Source organism: Nilaparvata lugens, chromosome 2 (assembly GCF_014356525.2).
Source record: "Nilaparvata lugens isolate BPH chromosome 2, ASM1435652v1, whole genome shotgun sequence".
Classification (NCBI taxonomy): Eukaryota; Metazoa; Arthropoda; class Insecta; order Hemiptera; family Delphacidae; genus Nilaparvata; species Nilaparvata lugens.
In genome coordinates this window covers 79,794,848-79,821,632 of record NC_052505.1, presented here as the reverse complement: position 1 = coordinate 79,821,632, position 26,785 = coordinate 79,794,848, and the positions used below count along the sequence as shown (strand labels likewise).

Below are 26,785 nucleotides of genomic sequence, written 5' to 3'. Positions count from 1 at the left end.
ATAATTTGTGATTGCCAATGAAATAAATAAATAAATCAAAAGTAACATAATATTTTATATATTATAGACATTCCTTCTTTTGCAAATAAACTCAACAAACATAATAATCCATAATTCATAATTGTTTCATAGATTTAATGATACACAACTATTGAAAAATTTATATATATCAGCGTCACACATATATAATATTAAACACTTTTGATATTAGTGTCTTGATATACATTGCATTTCTTTATATAGAAGGCCTATGTAAAAAAATAATTGAATTGATAATTCCACATCAGACTGTATAAATGTCAGAAAAAGCTATGATCTCATAATTTTTTTACATGGCAGTGTTTAGTGGACGAGAGAGGATATCATCGACGTATTGTCTCTGGGAGAGCTATTATGACTAAATACCAATATTTTAAAAATATAAATACCATCCCAATAGCTTGGCTGGTCAACAGATACCTAATTTTTAATTAAACAGTATTAATAATGTAAAAATTTATTGTTATTAACTAATATCAAAAGATATACACAAACAATGAAGCATTCACAATTATTATTCAGAAGTAATGTTGGAAGATGAAATAGAATGGAGTATTATACATTTTAAGAATATATTATTCGAATTGGACAATCAGCAACATTAACAGGGAAATCCTTTCAAAATTTTACACCAAATTCCAAATGTCTCTCATTAGAGTTGAATGCGTATGAGTCAGCAAAATCTCCAACTGGAAAAACAATACATTTGAAGAAGTTTGTAAACTTGAGCTACCCCAAAATCCAGTTCTATGTAAAAATACTAAACATTCTATATCTCCATAATTTATTATGTGATTTTGTACATCCATGCGATTGAAGCAAATGGCCAAATAAATTTATTGAGTAAGTTTACTCAAAATAGCATTGAAAAAGTATCAGAATTGACGATAATCTGTTTCGTAAATTTCTTGAAGAATCGATATGGCTATAGAATTTTATCGGTCTTATTTAGTATCAGAATTCCTTTGATAATACCCTGGAATCTGAAAATACCTGAAAGATTTTGCTGTAATAGAACGAGCCATGTTGATGTTATCTGCAACCAATCTAGAAGGCGGCGTTCTTCTAATGTAACTGATACTTGGAACGGCTTGATGTCATAGCTTAGATTTCAAGGACCGATGCATAAATATCACGAAAGGGAATGTTACCAGATTACCGGAATAAAATTGTTACTTTTGAATAGAAACACGTTTTCTTGAAGGTGTGATTCTAGTGAATAATGATTTCAAAAACCAGTCAAAAAGAGAATAATTTACTACCTCAATGTTTGAAATACATAAACTTACAACACATATTCATTGTGTAACAAAAAATCATATTAAAAATATGGCTTCTCAGAGCAAGCGGCTTGTTCAATGAATTTAATTTGCTTGCAAATATTTCAGTATTCAAGTTGATCATGAATTAAATATTGTAATTAAAATTATCCAATTTACTCTAGATGTAGATACAGATTATTAAGAAGCGCCTGCTAATGTAAAGGTATGCAACCCGCAATGCAATAATCAATGATGTGTGTAAGCTGAGCCTCTCCTCTTTCATTCCACATAAGCTCCACATATAAACTTTGGAGGTTCTAACCTTAAATGAACTATTTTTACTGTAGTATTTTACCAATGTATAATAAGTAATACTCTTTTAAATTTGAAATAATTATAAGATAAAAGAATTCTGCATAATTATTATGATACTCTACATCAATATCCTCTAGAGTCTAGTTCATAAGTTTCGTTTAAAGCTCTGAAGAAATACAATTACCATGATGATGAATCGTACTTTAATAAAATTTGATAGAGAAGCAGAAGGCTTCTACGGTATATAATTTTGGATGGAAGTAGAATGGTTCCTTTGTCTTATACTGTTTGCTATTCGTGATTATATATTCAAAATTGTTTCTGCTATATGCAGTATACCATGGGAATCTTCTTCCCTGGAGAAATTTCTTTCCTTCCTCCAGGGAATCTTAATAATAATAATAATGAGTTCCTGTTCATGGCGTGGTCATAAGTATGGCCACAAGTGAACAAGTCAAGAACATAAAAAACTGTCATAAGACAGGTCAAGAACAAAAATACACCTCAAATCTTAATGTTATCTTCTTCCCTGGAATTACTGAAATATTGAGCCTTCTAGAACAGACGAAACAAAATTATTTGTTTGGTGTTTGCTCATATTACTATTGCACTATTATGCTACTGACTCAAACACATATTGTCTCTGGTTTTCGTATTCGTCATGTTCCACTTTATTCTCAATTCTCACGCCAAACTACTTGCTGAGCAGACAACATTTACAATCAATTGTCTGATTTACTATTAATTCATTATTACATAATGTACATAGAACGGAATCTCCTGTATTATCCGATTTGCAGAAATATATTCTTTACCGGTACCATACTTTTGTTAATCAAATCTCAGTAATTTGAATTAATTATGTGGAAAAATCGAAAACTGATCGTTTTAAAGTTGTAAAATCTTCCCACAAAAAAGAAACTAATCCAATGTGAAACATAATGATGTAACTTAACTACTCCAGTAGTTCAGTTTGATTAGCGCATTACGTCACTGCGGCTAGTCAAATTAGCAAGAAATGCGCAAATGAAAGTGTAGGGATCCTGAGCGAGCATGAAAAGAGAGAGACAGAATGAGGGTTGGTGAGGAATGTTGCTTTGGTGGCGATGCTATAGTATTGGTGCGCGTGTAGGTGGACTGGCGTGCGTGTAGAGTGGAGCCCAATATATGTATTGATGAATATATGTGTATAGTTGTAGAGGGCCTTGGCCGCGTGGGGAGTCCTGTGTTGTTTTTGTATACTCGATTTCTCCAGCGACCACGTGTGTGGTCTCGTGTTGAATGGCGGGCTGTGAGTGGTGGGGGGACGCGCGGTTGCTAGGAAACAGCTGCCATCTAGCCAATCGCCAGCCAACTTGGCCAGTCTTCTCGAGACAGTCGGCCTGTGAGTATGTTATCGGATGCAGTCGCGTTTCTCTCTTCGTCAATGTCGGTTGTGAACGTGAAGTGTTGTGGTGTCAAGAGTGTACGAAATTTACCTATCTCTAATGTGGATACTGGGGTTTAGGGAACTCTGTGATGCAGTGGCGCTATGGTGGTCGAAAAACCACGACACCAGACGGACCTCTACGTGAGAACTAGCTGGATTGATGCTGCATTAGCTCTTGCACAAATCGACAAGGTATGTTCTGTAAACTTGAACAATTAACTGTATAAACAAATTATTAACTCATCCACCACATCTTGCAGTGCCCTAATAATCGTACCACGACAAGCAAATACTTCAAAAAGTTAAAACTACAAGAAACTTTTGTACTGTCTCTGAGACTTGCCTGTTTGAATGTTAGTTAGTTCGAACGGTTTCGTAGAGGTAGCGTTGTAGTGTCCTTCGGTAACCTCAAAATCTTTAATTCCGCTGTAGAATGCATCTAAAACTATTTTTTAAATAGAAATCAGAAGGTTTGTTTCATGAGAATGTCTAAATTTTTACATATTCGGGACACAGTTTTGGTGCTTTGAAATAAATCAGTAGTTAATTTGCCGGTTGAATACTTCCTAAGTCTTGGCAGTAGGCTAATGTTGCCAAAACTTTGTGTTGTTTTGCTAGTAGCTGATGCTGCAGTATTTACCAATTTTTTGATGCTTTGACTATTTATTTCACCTACAGACTTAGCGATTTACTAACTTGTAAACCCTCTTAAATTGAAAGTTAATAGGATAGATAAGCTACCACTGTTGATTTGAGGTTATAACCTTCTATGTTTGAAAACTGGGCATGTAGAACCTACTGTCTACAACTACAATACTCAGAATGGCGTGGCGTTGATATCTGTCTTTTCTTATTCAACGTTTGGAATTTTATTTTGTGTATTTGAGTATATTGTAGATGTAATTCATCATCTTACAATCGCTCTCATATTTATACATTTTGCTTACAATTAGCTAAAAATAGAATCACTACGACATTCTTTGAGTCTCTTTTCAGTACTGTATCAAATTCTAAATTAATGCTTGATTTATTTATTGAGATCTGTACTACTGTATCCAACGTTTGCATTATTAAGTATACGTTGTTTATTGGAGTACTTTCTAATTAATTGATCATAGAACTGTTCTCAAATATTTGTTAGCGTTTACTTTTGCAAGAAACAAGAGTGTATAAAGGTAGGTTAGGTATCTTTGAGCCTGGTTTTTTCTTTGAAACTTCTAACAAAGTCTTCAATCCATCCATCCTTGCTAAGCTGATAGACGTATTCAATTTACTCATTATTTCGAATTTTCAAGTGAATCCTTTCATAGATAATTCATGTTCATTTTTTAAAGCCATAGCGTATGCTTAACCTGTTTTTAAATTCTTCTCTTTCTTTTCATATTTCTATGATTAAAAAATACCGTATAATTATTTACATTTATACCAATTTGAACTGAACGATATACGCGCCACATGCATGTAAGTTTAGTTCAGATTTGGGGTACAGATGGCGCTAGCATAGTTGTGTGTGTGGTCCCCGATCCTTCGTAGTGGGGCTTGGAGTAACTCCGTCTTCCGCATGCTTGTTCTTAACGGATCTGGAGACCACACACGTGTTGTGCCGTGCGAGAGAGAAGGTTCTCTCTCTGTCTCTTCTCTGTACCACTCACCCATCATCGTATTATACTCTGACAGACTGTTTCTATCCTCCTTTTGGCAGCCCCTATTGCTATCGTGCTTCGACCTTTTTCTCTCGCTTAACTGGGTTACCAGATGATTCTCTTCTAGTTTTCATCGTCGAACATCCTCTGCTAGTCTCTGGAAAAGGAAAATAATTATCTTCAATGATAACTCATACATTTATTTGGGACTAGAATTCAAAGTTGAAGGGATGTAAGAAAATGCTTTCTGAGACATACCGTATATATTAGATTTTTAAAATATTTCGAAAATCATATGAAATACTCTATAAATATCTATATATAACAAGTTGTACTTGCCGAGAAAAAAAATGAGATCATGTCTATGCTCCTCTGAGTATTTTTGAAATGATAAACTTCACTGTTTCCCATTTAACCAATACTGAAGGATGCAAAGTGAATCGAAGTACAGTATTTATATATTTTGTGACACATTTAGTGCTCAAAAGTTGAGATTTAGATGAGAAATACATACTACAGAAAAGATCCTGTCAAGTATGATTATTTGTGGTTCAACACCAAGAGTCGAATGCGCGCGAGCGCGCAGTAACAAGGCAAGCAGACTTAAGCCTTCTTCTCGGTCTTTTTCGGCAAGAGGACAGCCTGGATGTTGGGCAGGACACCACCCTGTGCGTTTGTTACGCCGGACAACAAACAGCTTGTTCAGCTCCTACTTGACTTATTATCAGCTCCTACTGACAAAATATTGCTACTAATTCTCTGAGAAAACCAAAGAGCTTCATAGAGAAGCGGTAGGCTGCGTGGGAATTCAGGATGGATGGATGCAAATACATGAAAATTATAAATCAGGCGGTATAGAAAAATAAGAAAAGCCAAATCACACTTATTGTAAAAATCTTAGCTTCAACTAAGCCAGTAATATTTTGTCGTTTACTAAATCTCTGAAGAAACTAGAGAAGAAGAACCACGCACCATGGAGAAGCTAAAAGTTCAGTAAGCTCCAGATGAATAGAGAAAAATGAATGAGAATTATAGATTAGCTAGTATCGTTCACGAATTTATTTAAAAATGTGAATTACTGTCACATCGATGCAATCATGAATCTCCCAAATCTTTAGCGCAGGTCCAGGATTTATGGGAGCTTATTCTAACCTGAAGAGTGAAGAGTCAGAGCCTCAAAAGACCAAATTTTTCAATTCTGGTAATTTTCTACGAGTCAGGATTTGAAAGATTCCTCCCTACATTACTATGCCCCGTAGAGCATACACTCTTATCATTTAAAGGATTTGAAAGAAACCTCACTGAAAGGAAGATATTTTTATTATTATTAAACGAAAATTCAAATTAAATGCTGTAATTCACCCCGAAGACTTCTGCTACTGCAAATATTGACAACAGGGTAAACAGCTATAGTGAGGTCCACGTTATAATGTCAGTGGATACAGATAGAAGAACAGCATTGTCTGTTCTCTGCCTTAATTAATTATATTTATACATTGTCAAAACAAGATTTGGCATCGTTGCGGAGCTAGTAAAAGATAGTACTACCTGCTTTGTCGATTGATAGACAAGGATAGCAACATAAAAGTTTATCAAATACTGTCATTATAACGTAGACCTCACTATAGATGGAAATTCGAAGAGCGCTACTATTCGAAAATTTTATTTTCGTTTAATAATAATAATAAATTCATTAGCATTTGAATATTTGCGATATCTCAGTAATTTTCATCTGAAGATATTTTTTCATTAAATTCACCAGTTACTCTGATGGACTGAGGAGACGAGACATGTAACAAATGAGTAAAAATTACTCCCTGCTCCTCCATATTACTTCATCGTATACTCTATATCACTCTATACACTGATGGTTTGGAGTAGAGCAAAGTGTTTAATTCGGCGTAAAAATGAAAACGGAAGTGCCAGATGTGTGGTGCGGTGGGTGCCGCAACACGAGCGGGTCGCAACCGGAGACGACCGAGGGGTCCGATTACGACCGCAAGGTGACAGCCGAGCCGCTCTGCTCAAACGTCCGTTAAATTTGTCCGGCCAACTCAATTACGTCGAAGATTACATTGTGATCGTATTACAATCTTAATTTTGGTGGCATCGTCAGCTATCATAGGGTCCTAGCAGTGACGCCTTAAAAGTCACAACCCACAACAGGTTACCCTGCTTCTCATATTGTTGCTTCGTTTTGCTTGAATTTAATTAAGTTGCTGTTGATTCAAGTTGGTATTGTTTTAATCATTAATAGATTTGTTGTTGTTTTTCTGTTACGGTATACTTAAATTTAATTATGATCTTGGCTGATTCAGCAGTGGAACAAATAAGCTGTGATAATATTTATATTGAATAGACTATGGAATGGAACTTATATTAATATTGTATTGACTCTAAATTACTGTATGAAGAAACTATAATTGAAAAGTAAAGTTCAATACCAACTGTAAAAATTATTAACAGACGTGAGACAGCTTCTTCAAAACACAATAATGGAGATGATTTGATGGATGATCTATGAATGTGAAGAAACTATTGACGAAACTATGTTTGTAAAATCTCTTGAGTTAATAAAACATTATTATTATTAAGGAGCAATTGAATTTTGAAATCAGCAAAGGATATCTGAGCAATTGGATATTGGAATGTGAAGCAGTTTTGTGAAAGAGTATATACAGTATAAGAAATGTATATACTGTATTTGAATGAAGGGAAATCCTGTAGGAAAGCATCTTTGTAATGTAGTCCTTTTCATTGCATATACTAATAAAAGGAATCTCTCTAATCACGATACATATTATGTAATACAGTACATTTATATTAGATACGATATTACGGATGAATATTGTTTTGGACATTTTTGTGCAGGTTTTTCTTGCTTGAATTTAGTTTTCAGAAGATGTTAAGATGCCTGCTACTACCACAGAGATAATGGAGGAGTAGTACAGAGCCAAAAATAGTTTATAGAATATATAATAGCTATATACTATCCTTGGTACAGAGTAACATAAACCTACATTCCAGAAACTAGGTTTCCGCTATCATCATGTTGCTGGTTTCAAGTTATATCAGTCATTTTTCAACTACTCTTCTTGTGTTGATTGTGTTCATTGACTGTGGGACAAGAATAAGTGAACGTTAATAATGGTTATCTTTATCAATTAATAAATAATATGATAGGGTAAAGATACTGTTTAATAGATTAATTGTCTCTGATAAAATCCTTATTTAATTATATGATGGAAAAAAGGGTCCAAGACTCAGTTGACACTCTTCAAAGTAGGCCTAATTGAAATGGATTGATCATCCTCAACCATTCTGGACTATTATTTCTGTTCTGTGTTGTCATTTGTAAATATAGAATTATGTGAGGAATCTTCATATAGGTGTTGGATGATAAATAGGTAAATTAAGGTGAACCACCTGAAATAATTGAGATGTTCAAAACAGTTTGGCTTCCCACCTGCAAGAAAGGTATCTGTATTGATTCTATGAATGTTGTGTTAATGAACACATCAACGACCTCTGTTCAGTCTGTCAACCACTAGCATTTGATTCACTCCTCATTTCCGGTTACTTGTTTACAGTGATGTTACACAGTAGACGGTAGACGGTAGTGTCTCCCGCAATAATTATCTCCCATTGTTACTGCAGATTATGAGTCACCTACAAGTTACGTTATAATTTGTGATATTGGAACATTGACAATTTCAACATGAAATTCAATGTTTAATTGAAATTAGAGCTATAAATATCAATGTAATATTAGTATAAATTGTCTAGCATAGACAGACAATGGATATCTAATTCTGTATCAATCGTATTACTATTCAAAAGGGTTAAAATCCTATGATTTACAACGTAAACAATGATTTACAATGTCATACTTGATTCTGTACACAATATTTTTGGGATGATTTGTTCAATGATTTGTCGCAATGATTTACAATGCCACACTTGATTCTATACACTATATTTTTGTGAGTGATTTGTTATTGAAAAGGTATAGATCAATTGATCAAAATTGTCTTTTCTAATAGCTCTGAATTATACGAGGGCATTTTGAAAAGTTTCCCACCTATAATCATGGAAATGATAACCCACGTGAACAAGAAGTGGTGTATCTTTTTAGTAATATTTGAGTAGTCACTGAAATTTCAGCAAATTTTGGACGCGTAGTATTTATGAAATCGAACAAGTTTTGGTTTGATGTGAGCACCCGACATCGACTAACTCAAACGATTGTAGCATTGCAACACTACTCATCCAAAACAGCTGAAATTTTAGTGAGTAACTATCAGAATATGACCAAAAAGATACGCCAAACCGAGAGTTGCTCATGATAAGAGAGTTGCCATCTTCATGGTAAGATCCGAAACTCACCAAACTGCCTTATCACAGGGGTGACCTCCCCCCAAGCCCATGGACACCTCTCTCTCTAAATCTATGAAAAATTCTGCTTCTACCCCCACATTACGAAAAAATTTCATCAATTTTATATCATTTTAGTCATCGTATATATTGCTGTTTAAATAATTAATTTAACAGAAGATCTAGAACAACAAAGTATTTATCATAACAACAAAGGAAGGATTGAAAAGAAGCTGTATAAAATTTGGAAATATTATATTAGAGATTGTATAATAATTATCTCAAATATCCAAGCTATACTATTAGTTCTGTGAACAGTAGACCTTGCACATTTATAAACCACATTCTCCTCTTATACTGTCCATCAGAGTAGATCCTGTCTGTATGACGGTGTCGGCGAGATATCGGTGTGGAAGCGGCTAATGGCTGTTGGGGATGGTGTATCAATAATGCTAACATCGAAATCTCCTTCAAGATATACTGGCAACAGGTCAGCCTAAAAAAATCAACAGTCAAACATATAAACATAACGATAAATGCAAAACCGTCGACTTGAATCTTAATTATTTCAAACATCCAATGGAAGCTATATAGATAGAACTAAGGACTTAAGCTACTGCAAATATTGACCGAAATATATTTCTTCTCCTATTTAGTTCTTCGGTCAATAAGTAGAACTAAGGATTTCTGCTACTTCAAATATTTACCTAAGAACTAAATAGCAGAAGAAAAATATTTCGGTCAATATTTGCAGTAGCAGAAGTCCTCAGGTCTATAGCTTCCATTGGATGTTTGAAATGATTATTATACAGTAATAATATTCCAGTTGTCGGTTAACTGCAATTTCTTTTAAAATCTTCCATTTTATATAAGAGAGGCTACACTGGTTCAAATGATGCAGTTGTCGAGATTACAGTCAAGTTTCTGTATCGCCTTAGGCAAGCACGCGGTAGCAGTTGCTAGAAGATTGGTTTGTTGAACCAAGAGTCTCCACTATATAGACATCACTGTAGTCACTACATCCACCAGCCAACAAACCCAACATCGTGGATCGTGGCTGTTGCTTGCTGTTTGTCTTGCATTGACCGAGGAACAGGTGTGGTGCACCTTGCTTCTTCTGCTTTTCCATTCTTTAGTAAATACCTTTTTTATTCTGTCAATGTTGAATCTTTTCTACAAGCCAGTTTTCGAACTGTCACCCTTTCAAAGACAATGTGTTCATTTTATATTCTAATCTGTGTATGCCGTTACCTCTCGTTTCAAAACACCAACTTTTAGCCAAAGTACAATGCCAGTACCGTTTTTGAATATAATAATAGGTCACTATTATTATATTCTATTTGAGAGTGTGAAAGCCGAAAGGCTCTCGGTGATTGATAAGACCATGATAAACAATCATGATAGCTTTCGGTTATTGATAAGGTCATGGTAAACAACCATTATGACTATACACATTCCAATCAAATTTTTTCACAAGTATCAGCTGTAATCAAACTAGAATATAATATCACTAAGACCATGATAAACAATCATGATAGCTTTCGGTTATTGATAAGGCCATGGTAAACAACCATTATGACTATACACATTCAAATAAAATTTTTTCACAAGTATCAGCTGTAATCAAACTAGAATATAATATCACTGTGATAATATACATTTTTATAACCCAGCTCCATTTACTGGCAATCAAAATTCACTCCCCAATACATACACTGTTGAAGAATTTAAATGAGAAAACAGTTCACTGTTTCAACCAGAGTTGACACTCTAGTCACTTCAAATCAAGTTTTAGAATATGAACGTGATGTGCAAGCTCTGGTAACAATTAGGTAATTTTTGGTCATATGTTACAGAAAAAGTTGATATAATTTTCATGACTACAACAATTTCTAGAAGTATTTTTAAAATATGTGTGACAACCGATGAAGTAAAAGTTGATGGGAGAAACTATCATCAGGTAATATGATACCTACTGTAGGTACTTGATTCAACATTTATTCCTGCAGGTCCAGATGAAATGAAAATGAAAGAAAATTTCATTTTTCCTAAGACCCAAAAATACATTACAAAAAAGTAATAAGATATTTTTTTGAAATAGGAAGCTTCTATTACAAGATACATGAAGATAAATAATATAATCCAGTAGTTCTACTTACAGATATTTTAAATACATCACGTTTGTCATAACAGTTTGTGCTCTGTGGAGATCAGAGAGTATAGAATGTCAATTATATTTTCTTTGGTGGATATGTCAGTTGTTTTTCTGCTTATTATGCGTCCCAGATTATTTATATGCTTTATACCATAGCGAAACGATAGAATAAGTAGATATCCCATGGTATAGGGCGTTTATGTCGCAACTTTTACTGTTATCCCAAGCCGATAGTTCACGTAGTTCTTTCCTATGCAGCTGTGTGACACTGGTAGTCTCTCAAATTGTGTCGTTCATACACTATCACCCCAACAAAACAGTAAAAATTGACAATAATCGGCTTGAGATAACAGTAAAAGTTGCGACATAAATAATTCCTCATACCATGGGATATCTACTTACGCTATTGTTTCTCTATGTTTATACTCAGATTGTCGACTACTGGCTGCAAAGTATGTCCAATCGATCAATTTATTTTTACACCTCCAAGGTACTATAGGTACAATCTCTTGCTATTCCGTAAAATCCGTACTACTCCACATTCTTGAAATGCACAGTCATCTGGAAGTACTTGGAAAAGAAGGACCAATAGCTACAGAGAAGAAGAAAGAGGTTCTACTTTGTGCAATAGCCCACTATATTTTAGCATGGAGTAGAAAACATCTTCACGGATATCATCACCTGTATACCAATCATAGGGTACACTACGGGTATCATTACTCCGTAAACTAAACTGAGATGTATGTAGTGGAGAAGAACCTGATAAATGCTGATAGTAGGACAGTGGTTGATGGACCGTGGACCAAGTTGTTGGGTTGAGTTGGTAGCGGAGAACTGGCAACGTCGGTGACGAGTGACCACCCAAGCAGCGGCGTCTTTATCGCAGGCCGCCTGACCGTGTGGCGCCCAAATTTATGGAGCTCGCGATACGCTGACTCACTAAATTAATAACACACCATTCCAGTGCATTGCAAGGCCAAATGGCCAATCCACGTCAACAGTCTGTCTCTCAGCCGCTGCCACACATCTCTTTCTATTTCCCTCCTCATCCTTTTCTCTATATCTTCATCCTCTTTCGCTTTGCCTAGGGCCGCTGCAACCTGCCATGACCGTACGGGGAAACGTCTCTTGTGTTTCAATTACCGGTCGTAGCTTGCTGCGGGCCCACGGCTCACCCATCAATATGCCGCATGCTAATAAACAATTTATTAGCCGTGAAACTTTCAGCTTTATGACTTTGCCATCTTCGTCTGTATACTCAACTTTTGTGCTGTGGCTTCCGTCACAGTCGATGTGTTCCAATATGCTCTCTGTCATGTTCTGCAGTTGTTATTTACATTTGCAACTGTTTTATTGGATATTAGAAGCTCGAATGGATGTAACTCAACGAATCGGGAGAAAAATTCGTTGAATCGGGGTACAAAATGTTCTATCTTCTGTGTTTGTTCTATCTAAATGTTTTGAATCTTCTTATCACAAATTCAACTAATGCTTGTCTGTGGTCCTATGTGATTTTATTGAAAAGTGATAGGAGCTAGATATGATATAACTCACGAATCAAGAGAAAATCCGGGGTACAAAACATCCCATAGAATCTTGGGCTTCAATCTTAAACAATCCATTGATGCAACTTAGGCTTGTCTGTGGCCTCACGTGATAGAACATCTTCCAAGAAGTTACATATCAGGGTCATCAGTAACATACAGTATAGAATTCTACGATGTTTGCTTCATTCTCATACAAGTTGGGTTTTCAACGCTAAGAAAAATGTTAATGAGGATTCATAGAATTGAATATTGTTAATGTGGAAATTTCAGATGATATCTGACTTGTCATTTGAATTTATTGTTGTTAATTCTTTCTAATTGGCTTTCCACTTTTGTAGGCCTATAATTTGAAATAGTCAAAGCGGGAAAAGGCTGGTAAAAATTAATTTGATGTACTATATAAAAAAGGAATTCAACGATATTGGGCAAAATTATTACATGTTATGTATTATCATGATGCTTTTACTTCTTTTATTTGATATTGATGGATATAGTCAAAGCGGGATAAGGCTGGTAAAAATAAATTTGATATACTATTTGAAAAAAGGAATTCAACGATATTGGGCAAAAATATTAATTGACATGTTATGTATTATCATGATGCTTTTACTTCTTTTATTTGATATTGATGGATATAGTCAAAGCGGGTTAAGGCTGGTAAAAATGAATTTGATATACTATTTGAAAAAAGGAATTCAACGATATTGGGCAAAATTATTAATTGACATGTTATGTATTATCATGATGCTTTTACTTCTTTTACTTGATATTGATGGATATATTTCTCCAAGATTGTTAGCAGATACTAGAATGATTTTTCTACAGATGAATGAAATTTCGTACCTTCACGCTCTTGTAAGCCATTGCAATGTTGTTATGTTTTAATATGCCGTTATCCCGTTAAAATACATCGTTTCTACTTATTATACTATCCCTTCTTGGTTTCTAAGATGAACTGTCTTTTCTGTAAGCAACGTCAAGTTACATCGACGGGTGCTTCAAATACAGTAATAAATTCCCAACAATAACTGACTGGTAAATGGCCAGTTGGTTTAAATATCTTGCAAAACAAGTGATCGTTTATTTGAAAGCCAGCCGTTGTGCGAGTTATTGAGAATGGTCAGTGGCATTGTGTGGAAGGGTGGAGTTGCCTAGTTCAGTACAGCACTGAGAGAGGTCAACAGCTATAGGTCCAGATTTACACACAGATACTTGGATATATACAGATACTCAGTAGGCATGTAGTAAACATTGTAGGGTAGGCAATGCTATCGACCACCCATCACGGTCAGGTCCTTATTACCAGTCTCAACCAACAACTAATTAGGCTTTGGGCAGCCATCTACCGGTCCTTCGGCAATAGATATTTCAGCCGTTGTCGACTGCGAAACTCATTTACGACTGGCCGGTTACGTGTTTACGACCCCAAATTATTCAGTTTCGGTCCACCTCGTTCTCCATAGCGACGGCGAAGTTCCATTCCCAATCAACTGTTTGAGAAAGATCTATCGCACAACTCTGTTATTCTTGCTATCGAATTTTCGTTATTGGAAGTTTCCACTCGTATTGAAAAAAATATTGCGATCCAATCATTTCTTCACTTCCTACTTTTATTAGCCTACTATCTTTATTAGTGAAGGGGAACCCAGAGTAAAAGTTGAATTAATGTTGTAGGAAATTGAATTTTCCTAGAAAATATTATCTTTCAAGAAAAACTAGAACTAGAAGGATTTCTCTATTGCTCAACCTTGTTGATGATGTCTAGAATTTTTCAAGTGAAAGAGTGATAAGTTATGTATCTATATCTATAACCAATTCTAGCTCATTCAAATATGAGTTTAGATATAAGATCCCGATGAAATTGAAGCTAACAGTTACACAAATATAGTACTGGAATCAATGAAATGGATTAGCTTGATTTGATTATACTGTAAATTGATATACATGAAAAAGGTTATTGTGGAGTTTTATTCATTTTCAATACTGTAAGGCGTTTACTCCGTGAAAGAACCAAGGATAGTATATAGGTTACATAGGTACTAACCTGAAAGAACACCTATTGAAAAAATATAACTTTCTTAGTAGCCTAGAGTTTTGGGGTGAAATAAAACTACAAAACTGTAATTATTATGCTTGTAACAGAATTATTAATATTTAATTGTAATTCTGTTATTGAAAATTCATTAATGTAATACTTTTTACACACTTTACAATAATTGCTGCATTATCCTACTTGCTCTATTACGATTTGAAATAGTAGCTCCATTATGTTTACCTGAACATCAATTGATGCAAAGAGAAAATTCCCAGATAAGAAAGGGATTACATAGTTTGTAGAATACTAACCAACATAATTTTAATTCCACAGTATTTGTAGCTATAACTTTTGGTGGCCCATTAATGTACCGTGCCGGTACTTTTATAGCCAGATAAAATAGTTTCACCCAAAATATTTTTCATTCAAATATTTTTATAGCCAGATGAAATATTAATAGCCTAAATTGTGTTGTTTGTTTCAGGAAAAGGCAGAGGGTCGCCGTACAGCCCTATGGTTTCGTTCTAAACTGCAGGCGCAGCTCTTTCAGCTGGGCTGTTTCATTCATAGTCACGCGGGAAAAGTGTTATTTGTCGCGATTCTAGTGCTTTCTTCGTTCTGTGTTGGATTGAAGTCGGCTGTCGTTCATTCGCGTGTCGAACAACTGTGGGTGGAAGGTCAGTTCCATTTTCAATTATATTCAAATCAGAATAATTTTATGATATATCTTGTTGCTTTATTTTATGTTAATCTCTTCAGATTGAGAGTTCATTCAGCATTAATTAGATCGAGGGTTGTTAATCAAATTAATGGTTGAGGATTCTCATAACTTGATCGGTGTATGATTGATTGTGTCTGCTGATAGTTGTATTCTGGAGAAAAAATATGGTAGGCATGTGAAATAACGAATAAATAGTGACCAGATAATAATCAGCCCTGATATTACCCATTACCGCCTGTATATTGTTGAATTTTCACTACATTGTAGGTATACTTGTTCAGTACCAGTTTTCAACTCAATAGGATTAAATTCAATGCTTCAGGTGGATTAAATTCAATTCCATTTAGATATGATCAACTGTTTTTCAGTTGAATACAAGTGAAATCTATGAATGTATAGGTAAATTAATAAGAACAATATAAAAATGTTGTAGTACCCTTTATTTTTGAAAAACTTTAAAATAGTTCAACGATTAGTTTCGACCCTAACTTGGGTCATTTTCAAGTTGAAATGTAGAAAATAAATAGTTTTTAAAAAATAAAGGGTACTACAAGATTTTTATATTGTTTTTATTAATTTACGTACCTATTTTTGTGTACATTTATAGATTTGTTCAAAAGTAGCCCATGTAAGTTAAGTGTTTTTACAAAAATAGGTTGTATTCACATTAAGGAGAGCATGAATCCGAATTAAAGGGACGTGTTTCAGAAAGCACAACTCTGCAAACTATCATTTCATCCACTTTCCATCAGCTTAGCTCCGGTTTCCCAGTCCCCAGTTTAATGTGGTTTTTTTACATCAATTGATGTTTAGTACCAAATACTTCGAATATATTCCAGAAATAGTCTATGATGGTTTGCTAGAGAAAATATCATCAGGATTGAGAAAGCTTCCAATTCAATACAGTACTTTAATTTGATGAGAACATTTTACAGTATTTTGAGAAGTGGCATTGGAGTATTATAAAACTGTAAATCACATATTGGAAAGTGAAATTATTTCAAAATCTTCAGATCATTGATTCATTTTTTTAATTTGGGGAGAGTTTACAAAAAGTTCTACTTTGGTTGCAAGTGACTAGCACAAAAACACTTAAATTAATGTGATTAAGCAATTTTTATAGCGAGTTGATGCACTGATTATGATTGTTTAGCAATATTGAAGGTGACAGTTTTGTTAGGCTGCTGCTACAGATATTGATCTTTTCTGACCGGATAGGGGCTATTTCCGCTTCCGGCCTTTTATCAGCCGCCTGTCTGTCTCAGGGGATGAAGGAGTGGAGTGGCGTCATCTACTCCGGCCTGGAAAGATTTCCAGACAGGATAATGACATTGTATGCAAATCAACACGAAAACAAAACCGAAAAACTATCATTTCCTACTGTAATTGGTGCCTATTAATCGGGTTAGAGTTGGCCAATAATTGTAGCCTGTCAACTAGCGGAAACATCTTCATCGCAATGTTGTTTCGTCAATTAGCTCATCCTTTCCAATTTGAGTGAGATGTTCATGGTTGTTTATTTGATTGTCTGGTCTATATTGTATTTCCTATGTTCCCACATTTCATATGTTCCTATGTTCACCTATGAAGACACTGTTAACTTTTTAGGTTTAACGATTCCCAGGGTTTTTTCATTGTCTGGTCTATATTGGGTTGTATATTTTTGTACAAAGTCTGGTTCTAATTTCAGTAATCATTGACTGATGTATTTTTATTGACAAACATTTTTCTCCAAGCCAAATATGCAATTTTATGTATGCTTTGATCTACATAGAAGCACATAGTACAAACCTTGTATCTGTTATAGTTGGTTACATCCAGTTCAAATCAACCCCTAAGCTTGACCGTGGACTTGACTTTTATTATGTGCAAGATATACACCACGATTATTACTTTCATTGAAAGTCTTGTTTTTCTGTGAAAATCGAACCTATAATTCAATTCATAATTGTATAATGTAATTATACAATTCTCTTAAACCCGGTTGCACACAAGCCTGTTGAATTTTAATCATGATTACATTCAACGAGAACCAATCAGAGAAGGGGTTTCTGAGAGGAGGGCTTCTCTGATTGGTTCTTGTGGCATTTAACCGGGATTAAAGGTGAACAGACTTTGCAACCGGGCATTACTAATTTTTTTTATTAATATGGTAGATACCGGTAACTGAAATTGTGGTAACTATGATATAACCGGTACGCACGATATCTGTAATTATAAAAATAGGGCAATACATTTTTTTAATTATATACCTACTAATTATTGACTAACTGGGTCGGAATTCCCAATGTTTCATCTTCAACTCTAGTATCTTGGATTATGATTGATTATAAAATATCATCCTGTCCAGAATCTTGATTATTTTATAACTTTTATGGTCAAAATGTGTATTACGAATACCTACTAATTATTGATTGTAGGAAATAAAAACTACAGCAGAAACATTATATAAATAGTGAATATTCCCCACAAAGACAACAAGTCTGGGTGTGGGGAATGAGCACCGTGGTAGTAATTACGAATGCTCCATCGTTTTCATGTACAACTCTATTATCTTAGATTATAAATTGAATAGTTCTAGCATCTTGATAATTTTGTAACTTTTTATGGTAAAAAAACCATTTATGAAAAATGAATAGGTTTACGACTGTATCCACCAGTGTTATACTCTCTAATGGAGAGGTTTCCATGAAGCAGAAGACAGGAAACGTATGACATTGGTTTGAGATTACTGGCATAAACATGGTGTTGACTAGGTTAGTAGTGGGCAAGAAAGCGAAATAATTAGGACCACACGCGGTGTGAGTCGACGGGTGGTCCTCTGGTCCACAGCCCACAGGTCCTGCGGCTATTCTCAAATTATTGCCCAAACTGAGACTGCCTCGAAATTCTGGTAGCAATTAATGCGGGTAAGCATTAAGCTAGCAGCTATCTGGAAACCTGATCCTCAACCTTGTGAAAACGATTCGGTTACCTAAAGACATATCTTGTAGCTTCCAAAGTGTAGTACAAATCGACCATTAAACTTGAAAAGAAGATCTTCAAGTAATCAGTGATAGGAATCAGTTTGATAATAATTTACTTTTTTACGCAGTTCTTCATAATAATTTGAATTGAGTGATTCCATTCCATACAAATAATAATTAAGTGATTCCCAAAACTATGATAGAAGTTAAAATATGATAGAGCTGAAATTTCAATAAAATTTTCAAGTGTGAGAAAAACAAAATTGACAATCCATTTGTGAAAATAACAAACCCAACAATTATTTGATTGCGTGAATCCAGATGTTTCTAGTTGGTAAATCATTTTCCCAAAGTAATCATGTTTTTGTATCCAGTTTTCGGCTTACAATAGATTCTCTTCTATTGGGAGATATATTCACTTATTATTTCTGTCAATTGGCTGTAATGGTGAAAGTTGCTATATTTTGGAACTTGGAAAGTCATTGGCCGATTTTATTTAATCAATGCTTTGAAGTAGTCCATTGACTTTTTCTGAGGTAGACAATAATTTATATGTAATTTACTCATTATTTTCTAGGAGAAGACGCCATGCAGTTATAGCCTCTATCTCATAGTCTAAAACAACATTTTCGATTGAACAAAATTTGTTTGTTGTCGGAATGTGTTGTTATCACTTACCTAATTTTAGTGAATCTAGATTCCGAATTTAATTGATGATGCTTGTTAAAAATTTGGAGGCTTGTGGGGAAAGCGCGTTTTATTACTCTCCTGAATAAACTCACGGAAGCGGAAAGTTCGCTATAATTATTTACAATAATTGCACACGTAACACAGTGAAAGAGAGCGCCATCAGAAGTTACAGTAATAGAGTTGTGAAGGAGGTAGGGTCAGAACAGATCAGAGGTGGAGTCGGAACAGCCGATACTACAAATACTATTATTTAATGGCGGGCACACCGCCCTCTAGAGAGTTATGTGTTTATAGGTATACCAATGCTAGACCGGCTAATTATGGTGAATGCAGCTTTATAAGTCATTTCTCAGGCTGTAGATCACAGTAACAAGTAGAGTGCCGTGTTCTTTGATTAGTGCAGCTTTTTCTGTCTATGGGTACCTGAATGAGAACTGACTCACTCTATGCTAGAGAGTTCTTGTCTAATTGAACCTTTCTTTACACCGCATAAAACAGCAATTCCCAGTGACCGTCATTGCACTTTAGACTCTAGAGAGAATAGAATAGGATAGATAGGAATAGAATACCAATATTCAGTTATCTCCTCTTATAGATTCATGCATGAAATCGTCTCTCATATCACGCTCTTAAATATTTAAATTCTAGAATTGGATAATTTGACAAATGTTTCTTTTGTATTCAATCCAGATTATCCAATGTTCCAAATTTCAATGTTATATTTCAAGCCGATAGTCCACGTAGTTCTTATTCGTGAAGCTATGTGACGCTGGTAGTCTCTCATTCTGTGCCCTGTGCCGTTTCACCAGGCCAAGACAGTAATAATCGAAGATGGAAGATTTAGTTCTTCAGTCAATATTTTCCGTAACATAACTCCTTAGTTCTATTTATATAGCTTTCTTTGGATATTTGAAATAATTATTTAATAAAATAGTATATTTCGCACCTAGAGCAGAAAAACATTTTTGTCCATGGTGCAAACGATATTTTTCGCCACACTACAGGTATTTCTGACAAAATAAATAAAGAATACTCGTTAAGTTATCGTACCTATCTCTTGATTTTAGTGGTAGAAGATTTGCAGTCAGGATTTCAGATTCTTTTAAAATTTCACTTGGAATATCACGGGCGTCGTCATCTCTAAGCATTTTTGAAAATTCGGAATGCGCTAATCAACAATAAATAATTGAATAAAAATGGTTGCGAAGTGAATGCTGAATTAGTTTGATTCGAAACTCAAACTGAAATAATTGCAACTTCAGATGAAGAATGTTGACACTCGCCCGATCTAGCGGATGACTTATTAACAACGGACTTCCATGTTAGCGGCTAGAAAGAATACGTTTTCCGGTCTAGACCGGAAAGAAACCCTTTTCTGACGTCAGACGAGAGTCGTCTGCAAACAAGGTCTTTCAGATCTACGTAGGGACTGGAAAACAGCTGCTTTCTGTGCAGTGTGGCGAAAACAATATAAAAATCTTGAAGTACCATTTATTTTTTAAAAACTTTAAAATGGTTCAACAACTAATTTCGACCCTTACTTAGGTCATTTTCAAGATTTTTATATTGTTTTTATTAATTTGTTAGAAAGTAGCCCATGAAGTGTTTTTTTGAAATAATTATTTTACAGTAACAGTAATTATTATCGACACTAGTCAACTGTGATCTACAATAATCGGCTTGAACAATTAAATTTGTAACATAAACGCCATTTACCGTGGGATATCCTCTTACGCTATCTTGTCTCTACAGTATTATATCCTACCAGAACCTGTCAAAAACAATACATTGAAAAATAGGGAAAATTTTAATGAAATTTTTTTCTCCCAACGTATGAGAGAACATCAGTTGGCAGATCGTGTTATTGGCAGCTGCCAAGAATCTATTTTAAGACAAAACGTCTACTACAAGTTTTGTCGGTATCTGAAAAAATGAGACCAATGACCCTCAACTTGTCTAGTACGTAATTTTTGTAGAACTATTCATCAGTATTCAATACAAATTACGGAATCATTTCTTCTGGTTTTGGTGTAATTTATAGTGTTTGATGAGAGGAAGCTGTTGGATTGGCGATGTTGTGTTTTTATTGGATGACATAACCGGGCGCAGAGTCTGCCTGTAGGCCAAGGCCAATCCACGCGGTCGATGGTCTCTGCAATGCAATGCTTGCTGGTGAAAGGTATGCAGCGCTATTAGTTGCTCTATACATACACACACAGTCACGCCACAAGTTGCTCTCAGAACGCTGTTCAAATTGGCAAGCACGCTTCTTTGTAACTCCACTTCCTCAAACGTATATTTTGTCGTTTACATTCTGTATTTTATATTTTGTTGATCAATCTCATAAGGAACATGAACATTTCACATTCTTTCTTTTAACCCTAAAGAGACACATTGGGGTGTTTTTCTGTTCTGCAGTGTTGACAATATCAAACAGATGGGAATTTTTGCCCAGTCTAAATTAGGTTTGAAGCATTGTCAACTGCTCTCCACCACTTCCAGTCAGTAATAGCATTGTACAAGGTCACCAGCTCATCTTGTTCTTCGTTTGGGGTGTCTAACACCCCAGAGTGTCTTTCACGTAGGACTTTTATCAAATACTTTTTTACAAAGATTTACTTATATTGACCACTACGAATGTGGTATGGGATGATGGATCAGATTGGAATAAATGCTATGATTCTCTACAACTTTAGGTTCAAAACAATAAAATGAAGAGACGTGAGTCTTTGATGAAGTTGTCATTGGCAATGATCAAGCCATTCCTTCAAACCAGATTAGGAGCTCCAACACTCAGGTGGAACATACGTACTTCTAAAAGTAGTATAAATATTGATAAGCAGTGCTTTACTTTCGATTTCTGTATGCACTTGGAACAAAAATGATTAAGAAATGAAGAAGTATGGGCTAAGTAATTTTTTCTCTATATTTTTTCAAAGAAACAAGCAAAATTAAATTGGGGTGTTCAACACCCCAGTGTGTCTACTGTGTTAGCATAAAGTGAGTGTGTCTCTGTAGGGTTAATCTCCTACATACTGTCAATTTTTCATTTTTCTTAACATTCCAAATATATTGTGAACCCTATGTAAACTAGAAATACTGTGCTACTTCCTATTGACGGCAGTCTTCCTCCAAGAAATTGACTTTACCAATTATTTTTCCACAGTTAGTTACTCATTGTCATGACAGTTGACGTGATCTAACAATTTTCACTTCCAAATTGGGTATGCTTCTTTTATTAGAATTGAACCAATTTGAAATAGTTACCATGATGAGAATAGGTATCATTGTGTTGGTTGAATTGGGTTGTGTGTGTGAGAGTCCTCTTCGGACAGTTCCGAGAAAAAGTTGACAGGTAGAGGGATCTAGAGGGCGGGGGGGAGGATGTCGGTGTCCTTTGGATCAACGCGCACTGGGATAGTAATAATTTGTATGCAAGTCCTGGCTCTGTCGGCTTTTCTCTCTCTCTCTCTCATTCATAGGTTACTTGATGGGAGGTCCTCGTACTCAGTGAGGTTATAAATCTATTAGAAGGTAATCCTTCTCCTTCCAATTTTGAAATGATACAGTTGGCACGTACATTGCAGCCAATAAATGTATCCGGTCGATTCCTGACAGTGACAATATTGTGTGTGTCTTTAATTGGCTTTCAATTTTCAATGTATTTTCTTTTCAACCATTTAGGTTGTATACTATATTCTTGCGGCAGCAAGAATAGTATATAGACTACATATAAGTTACTATCCTTGGTGCGGCACTAGCGGCAATGGGTTGAGGGTTGTGCGACAAAGAGGACCTACAGTCATAACTCCGTCCTTGTTAAGGCAATTATTCAATTCATACAAAATTATACTGATTATTGATACGGTGTAGATGACAGAAATCCAAGTTTCATAGTTTTTATCTCTTCGACATGCCTTACATCCATTTGAAAAAGGAAAGAACAGTTGATTTCCCTGAGTTGAATTGAATACATTGAGTAATTGCAGGTAGAGTATTAATAGTAAGGTTCGTTGATCTTATTCTCATAGACTTATGGCTGAAAATCACCCCATAAACGTGAGCCCAGGTGTTTTTATTATTGAATTAGTTTTGTTAATCAGATAGATTTTAAAGAATATTTCAGGGCTTTCATATTTCTTCTTCCAGTATTTCAGTCATTCTAGTATAAGTTACCACATCATTTCAACATCAGAAAGTTGAAAAGTGAATTACGTTTTCAGAAATGAATCTTAAGGCTGTGCAAAGGCTAAAAATAAAATTTCTACTCGTGATATTTTTCAAAGTTTTTCGATTTGTTTATCATCAAGCTATCAAAATGAAAAAGTTTTTTCAGGAAAACATTTTTTCCCGATCATTACTTTTTGAGATATGAGCGACTGAAGTTTGAATTTTTGTGACTGAACATTTCAAATACGGTAAACATGGATAAATCCATGAGATTTAGAGGATGGATTCTTCATGGTATTTTTGATCTAGTAAAACAAAAATTTTCTGAAGATATCAATTTTTGGAAAAGTTATTCAATTTACCAAAAATAACTCAACTAAAAGTTATTTTTGGTTATTTTTAGTAAATTGAATAACTATCTTAAAAATTGATGTTTTCAGAAAATTTTTGTTTTACTAGATCAACAATACCATGAAGAATCCATCCTCTGAATCTCATGGATCTATCTCTTACCGAATTTGAAATGTTCTGTCCCAAAAATTTAAACTTTAGGCGCTTATATCTCAAAAAGTAATGATCGAAAAAAAAGGTTTTTCTGAGAAAACTTTTTCATTTTGATAGCTTGATGTACAAATCAAAAAACTTTGAAAAATATCACGAGTATGAAGTTTATTTTTCGCCTTTGCACAGCCTTAAACTCTGAATTCTGTCAGAGAAATTCAGTTCTTTCAATCCTAAACGGTATTATTTATTTTAGTAAGTTGTTTGATACTTTGTTGGGCCAGTTTTTCCATTGTAAACGTCATACACGATTCAGTAATATATTCTGCCCAATATCATACCTTGGTATATTCTTTATAATTTTGTTGGATACGTTTCCTATCCGGTATGTCAACTACTATTGGCTGTAAGTGTAGTGTAACTGTAGTTATATTCGTGAACGTTGGCTGAAACATGCTGTTACAAAATCTTTTTCGTTACAGCTCTCCTCTGTTTTTTATTCTTACAATTGCTCTTTTCTGTAGAGATCTACACCGTAACCTAATGGAGCGCCCGAAATAATTATTTGAAGAGCATTCATTAGGTTGGGCGGTGGCGGTCATGGAAAAAATGGGAGTAGAATAAATGTGTCTGGAATTGAGCCATTAGAGGTGAATTTGGTCGTGGCCGCTATTCACTTTTGATATTGAATTACCGCTTTGTCGGCTTTCCGTTTCTTGTGGTTACTTGGAAACATGGACGGCTCCCCTAATCGAGACTGTATGAAAAGAGCCAGCATTTTCAATTACCGACGAGTCGCTTTTCAGACCGCCCCAACAAAGAGATCAGTTTGTGAAGTCTGTAGCTGAGGCAGTGAAGCCTCTGGATTTATTTCTCTAGTCTGCTTGCTGCTTTCATTCTGTCGTGTCGGGGTTTCAAAGCGATATCTCTGTTTGGAAGCCACATTTGCTCTCATCCGTTTCCTATCCATTCTGACCCTCCGACGCCGCATTCCTACTACAACAGGTGCTAGCTTCCAGCTCCTTTGCTTGTGGACTATGTTTTGTAACGCTAGATTTGCACCTGGAAGTAGTATTCTTTCACGAATATTGTGTAATATTCTAGAAATACTGTCATGGTAAATCATAATCTTCTTGCTAGACTGGATACTTGACCGAACCTATTCATGTTTGAGAGAAGAAAATATTTGTTGGCCCCAAAATTGTATGTTTTTCAATTTCATGTTCTATGAGCAACCTCTATTCAATTCTATAGAAACATAGATGGAAATCTCGTATGCGCGTTTTGAGGCTCTTTAAAATAATGAGTAGTTTAAATTGAGTAGTTAGAATAAGACTTATTCAGCAACGACTGAGAACTGGGAAGCATTTCAACTTGAGTGAACTTGAGTAATAAATGAGAATTGGAAACCATACCAAGTTATGAACTTCGGTAACGTCTGAGAATTGGTAATTGGTAACCATTCTAAGTGATGAAATATTACAAGAGGAAAATATACATTCTGTAAATACCGGTACCGTGATGAGGAATATTGATGAAAACAATACTAGAATTTATTTATTTATCACAATTATCACAAAAACGTCAAAATTTGAGTTTCACTCAAATGACGGGTGACATGTCAGTATAATCTAATATTAAATAAATTATTCCTATAGCTATCCTATAACTAAATATTGTAGATAAGAATCATCTATTACAATGTCAAAAAATCTACTCTCCAATTAAATCTATATATCAATGTGTACTAACGTATTAGATATTAGTAGATAGTCTAGATTGATAAAATTAATCAGAAAAATTTGTCGTTATTCAAATCAATTAAAATTGAAATTCGGTAGCACTGTAAATAGTTTTCTCAATTAATATCTTCCTCACTGTTTTTTTGAATAGTTGCACTGACTCTATCTTTCTTATTTCTGCTGGGAGTAATATATATTAATTCGTGAACATCCAAATGTTCAATTCTGGAGAATTTCAATAACCTATTTCGGACTATGTGTTATCTAAATTTGGGAGAGGAATAGCACGAGGTTTATCTTATTTTTCCTCTCCCTATCATTATGATAATGTACTTATTGTATAAGTGAATGAATAAAGAAAGGAGAGAAATGAATATTTGATGAAGGAAAATGTTAAACTTAAACACTTGGTGCTCTCTCAGAATCTTTCTAAGTTATTGTGATAAAATAGCATAGCTATTTGTGTCTTTTGATACTGTGTTAAAATTCCATGGACACAGAAATAGAGCAACTGATGGATGATTGATAACAATTATTGCAAATTCCGGTTTACTTATATGCTCATGCAGGCAGTATGTTGACATTCTTAATGCTGAGAGAAGGCTGCGGAACAAGTATCCAGTTTTCTCCGACGTGACTCATAGTCGGAGAACTTGTTTCGAAACTGGTACAACGCTCAAGTGTGGAAAGTAAATAAAGCTAAACAGCCTTGTTCATTCGTTATGGAGCAAAAAACATGTATTATACGAGGAGCATTGACATTAAGATATACCATTGAAGTGATTTATTTCGTTCCATTCTATTTTTGTTCAACTTTCTCTGTATCTAAGTATAAGAAGAAACTTCAACATGAGTTATTCATTAATGAGCTTTGCCTAGTTTCCTCCAGTACAAAAAGGGGATTCATTAAATAATGGACATTAGTATGATTTCTACCATTGCATACTTTGACGCCTAGTGAGATGCTGAGATCGACCTCTCCATGATAATGGTTAGGTTAGCCCATGATATATGGTTAGGGAAGCCCATGATATTCATTTATTAATATTTATTGGATAGAGCAAACAATAGAATAGTCAGAAAAGAAAAAACAGGCTATTACCCAAAACTTCTTCAATTTCTCAATTTTGTCTTGAAAATGGTATAATATATGGTTAGGGAAGCCTATGATATGGTTAGGGATAGCCATGATATTC

The 26,785-nt window shown here is 34.8% G+C and overlaps 1 protein-coding gene across 1 annotated transcript in view; it reads left to right on the top strand.

Annotated features, from left to right (window-relative positions):
- The first annotated feature begins 2,971 nt into the window (after nucleotides 1-2,971).
- LOC111063259 (protein patched) overlaps nucleotides 2,972-26,785 on the top strand; it is a 64,939-nt gene continuing 41,125 nt past the window's right edge. The window contains 2 exon segments of the mRNA XM_039421851.1: nucleotides 2,972-3,237; nucleotides 15,284-15,476. Of these exon segments, the coding sequence (XP_039277785.1) occupies nucleotides 3,148-3,237; nucleotides 15,284-15,476 (283 nt within the window). The 5' untranslated portion in view covers nucleotides 2,972-3,147.